This window comes from Ceratosolen solmsi, unplaced genomic scaffold (assembly GCF_000503995.2).
Source record: "Ceratosolen solmsi marchali unplaced genomic scaffold, CerSol_1.0 scaffold13, whole genome shotgun sequence".
Lineage (NCBI taxonomy): Eukaryota > Metazoa > Arthropoda > Insecta > Hymenoptera > Agaonidae > Ceratosolen > Ceratosolen solmsi.
The window spans coordinates 5,519,201-5,522,727 of record NW_011948418.1 but is presented as its reverse complement, the minus strand read 5'-3'; the positions used below and the strand labels follow the sequence as shown (position 1 = coordinate 5,522,727).

General features: G+C 21.9%; 1 protein-coding gene across 1 annotated transcript; it reads right to left on the bottom strand.

Moving 5' to 3' along the window:
* Positions 1-250: 250 nt before the first annotated feature.
* Positions 251-2,963, bottom strand: Dredd (Caspase-8 Dredd). Its single transcript, XM_011496952.1, has 7 exons — positions 2,885-2,963; positions 1,803-2,391; positions 1,269-1,522; positions 1,006-1,198; positions 808-933; positions 528-668; positions 251-462 (listed from the first exon to the last, which is right to left on the bottom strand). The coding sequence occupies exons 2-7, from the start codon at positions 2,362-2,364 to the stop codon at positions 257-259; spliced, it is 1,482 nt and encodes a 493-aa protein (XP_011495254.1). The 5' UTR covers positions 2,365-2,391; positions 2,885-2,963; the 3' UTR covers positions 251-256.
* Positions 2,964-3,527: the final 564 nt, after the last annotated feature.

The following is a 3,527-nucleotide window of genomic DNA, read 5'->3' as shown; positions in this document are numbered from 1 at the left end:
AGATTTTAAATAATTATATATAAAACCCAAATTAGGGATATACAATGTGTTCTTTTAATTTATTTTCTACTTTTTATTTTTATTAAATATTTTATTTTATTTATATCAAATTCTGTATGAAACAAAATGTAACATTACAATATAATTTATTTAGTTATAACTTTTAAATAATTTTGCAGATGTTTAAAGCTCGATTGATACAAAGATTGATACAACAATATGCAGGTAACCAAATTTTTAAAAGTAATAGAAAATTTTAACAATTTTCAACATACTGAGGTAGAAGATAATCCACTGACATACTGCTAATAAATCGAGGTACTTGAACAATATCTTTATTATAATATTTAGATTTATCTCTTCGATTACTTAAGCGTTTCGTAACTGCTTGAACCCATTCTTTAACTGTAACTGGTGTCGATTTCTTTAGCTCATCACAAATATCTTGAATGAACCATGTACCTGATAAACATTTTTGAAACTTGCGTTAATAGCAAATTCATTATTGTTCACAATAAATTATTTACCTTTAGATTCATTTCTCATTGCGGCAAAGCTACTTATAGTTGCTTGAAAGAGACCAAAGTGCATATGATAAATAGGGCAAGTTGGGCCATCTGTAACTAATTTCGATGATTCATCTACATTAAGGTTTCTCTCTATTGTACCTATAATCAATAATTTCAATTTAATTATACATAAAAGCATGCTTAGAAAAATAATTTATGACAATTTCAATTTTTCAATTTCAATATAAAATATAGAAAAATGTAATTTGTATTATAAATTTATTTTTCTTAGACTTACCTATTTGTTTACCTTGGCATGATTGTAAAATTACAAATTTGAATACTTTCTGTAAATTTTGACAACAGAATTTTTCTTCTATTATTTTTATAGCTACTGTTTCACCATCAGAAAATACGACTTCACCTACAAAACTTGTTCTATTTCAAAATAAAATTTCAACAATATGCAAATTATTTGAAAAAATATTGTTATTACCTTCATAACCATGACTCAATATACATATGAAGATAGAACCATAATTATTATATGGAGATTCGTTTAAAGAATTCAAAAATTTCATCATTTCTATCTTTGTTAAGTCTCGATATACTTTTATATCGAATTTACAGCCTTTGAAAGTATTTTTTAAGTTTTCCTCATCTATATTAGATCCTAATCTTGTTTTATACTACAGATATATTGATTCATTTAATGTAAGATTTATATATATATATATATATATATATATATTGGTATACCTTGATATTATCTGTGAAGTTTATTTCATTTATAATAAGGCAAAGTCTTTTATGTTCTTCAGACCAAGAAATTATAAAATCTTTTTGAAGTTCAGAGTATGGATTATTACAACTTCTATGTTGTAAAGAATTATCATTTTTTATTGTTTGTTGATTCACTTCTATGTTTTTCCAGTATTCAAAATTAAATGGTAAATTATATAATAATCCCATTTTTTTTAAAGTTTGTATTAAGTTATTCAAATCAGGATTATCTGAAAATATGAAAAATTAAATGAATAAATTGATTAGACGAATGATTTTTTAACTATTTCATAAAATTATTTATATGAAATTTTTAACATTTTTTATAAAAATTAATGAAAAAGAATAATTATAAATATTGTAATTACCATTTCAATAAAAATTCAAACATTACATAGGATATTGAGTATATGCTGCTTTCGATGATCGAATTCAAATATAATGAAATAAGTATTTTGATAATATAATGGATTATATGAAAAATATCGTTTAAAAAAATGAAAAGCATACTTTGATCAATCGTAATATATTTCTCCTTCATCCAATGTAACATATAAAGTTCCAAACATAGAGTGCTTTTATCTGTTATCAATGGAACATTCAACGATTTATTCACTTCAGTTATTAACTTATCTACTTCCTTTCCATTTAAAGATTCACATACAAAATATAAACTTTTTATTACTCGATTTAAATTTGGCGTGACGTTATGTATGTTGGATACAAATTGTTCCTTCATTGATGTAATTTGAGTTTCGTTAAAACCCAATTTTCGAATAACATTGAAATTACCAATAATAATTAAAATTTCTATTAACTTTTCTTGCCAGCCAGTGTTAGTTTTAGTTAATAGAATAAACTTGGCAAAGGAAGTCTCTTGTATAAGTTCAATAATCTCAAAAACATTGGTATTTTTATCTGTCATTAAAAAAATTATAGAAACCATTTCTGTATAATCTAAATCGCATATTATCTGTTTTAATACATCTCCATTGATCCTTTCTTTAAAAAAATATTTTTTATGATTAAAATTTTCTGGTAAAGTGGGAACTGCATCTTGAACCAATGACATGCTTCGTTAATAAGTAGATTGAAATTTCTAAAACAAAGAACAAATAGAAATATATGTTGTACTAAAAATGTTTAAGGATATAATTAACAAATTGCAGAGTTTCATGTATTGTTATTCATTCATGTAAATCATGTATTGTTAAATGAATAAACTATATTTTTACATATCCTTATTGTATTCAAATTGAAAAATTAATTTTGAATATCATTCAATGACATTATTAATTAATAATGTTTGATTTATTTATTTATTATTAAAAATTTTAGATAGTACGTTATACCCACTGTATTATTAAACAAATAAATCTATAATCTTAAATCTGAAATTTATAAGTAATTTTTATACATTACTCAAATAAAGTAAATATTATTTGAATATTAAGTTATGTGCGAACTTGAAGTAGTAACAGATGTTACAGAAATTCTGCAAGAGCGAGTAATTTTGATTTCACCAATGACATTTATTATTTTGTATTTTATTTTATATATAATGTTATATTAAAAAAATTTAATGTACTTACGAGAAATAGAAAGATTTTAAATATTTAATATGTTGTTTTTCAACGAGTATGTAGGTTATGTTGCCCTCAACAATATAAATTACATAAAAATGACTTTAAATTATATTCTCTTTTTCAATAATAAATACATTTTTATATTTTCTATGAAAACAAATCATTGTTTTTATTTCAATCCTTTACCATCTTTTAAAATTTATTATTATCCTTTTCCGTCTTACTGATTCAATTATGTAAACAAATAAGAAATTGATATAAGAAATATTTTAAAAAATTTTATTATAGAGACTGCAGAAAAATTCTCGTAAAAATATGTAAAAAAATTCATAACAACTCTTTTAAATTATTTGGACAATATATTTATTCTAAAACATAAATTAAGTAAATTAATTTTATTTAAAATATATTAAATTTGCAATTATAAAAATTCCATAATACAAGAATGTCATTAATGATGAATAATATGAATCATGACGGCTTCGTAGATGCATTAAAAATAATAGATCGTAATAAACAAAATTTGTCTACATCAATTCTAAATATTTTTAAACAAAATCCCGATATTATTTCATACTTAAAGTTCATATTGTAATCATTATTGTATATGTTAATTTTTATTTTGATTAAAAAAAAAAAAAAAAAAAAA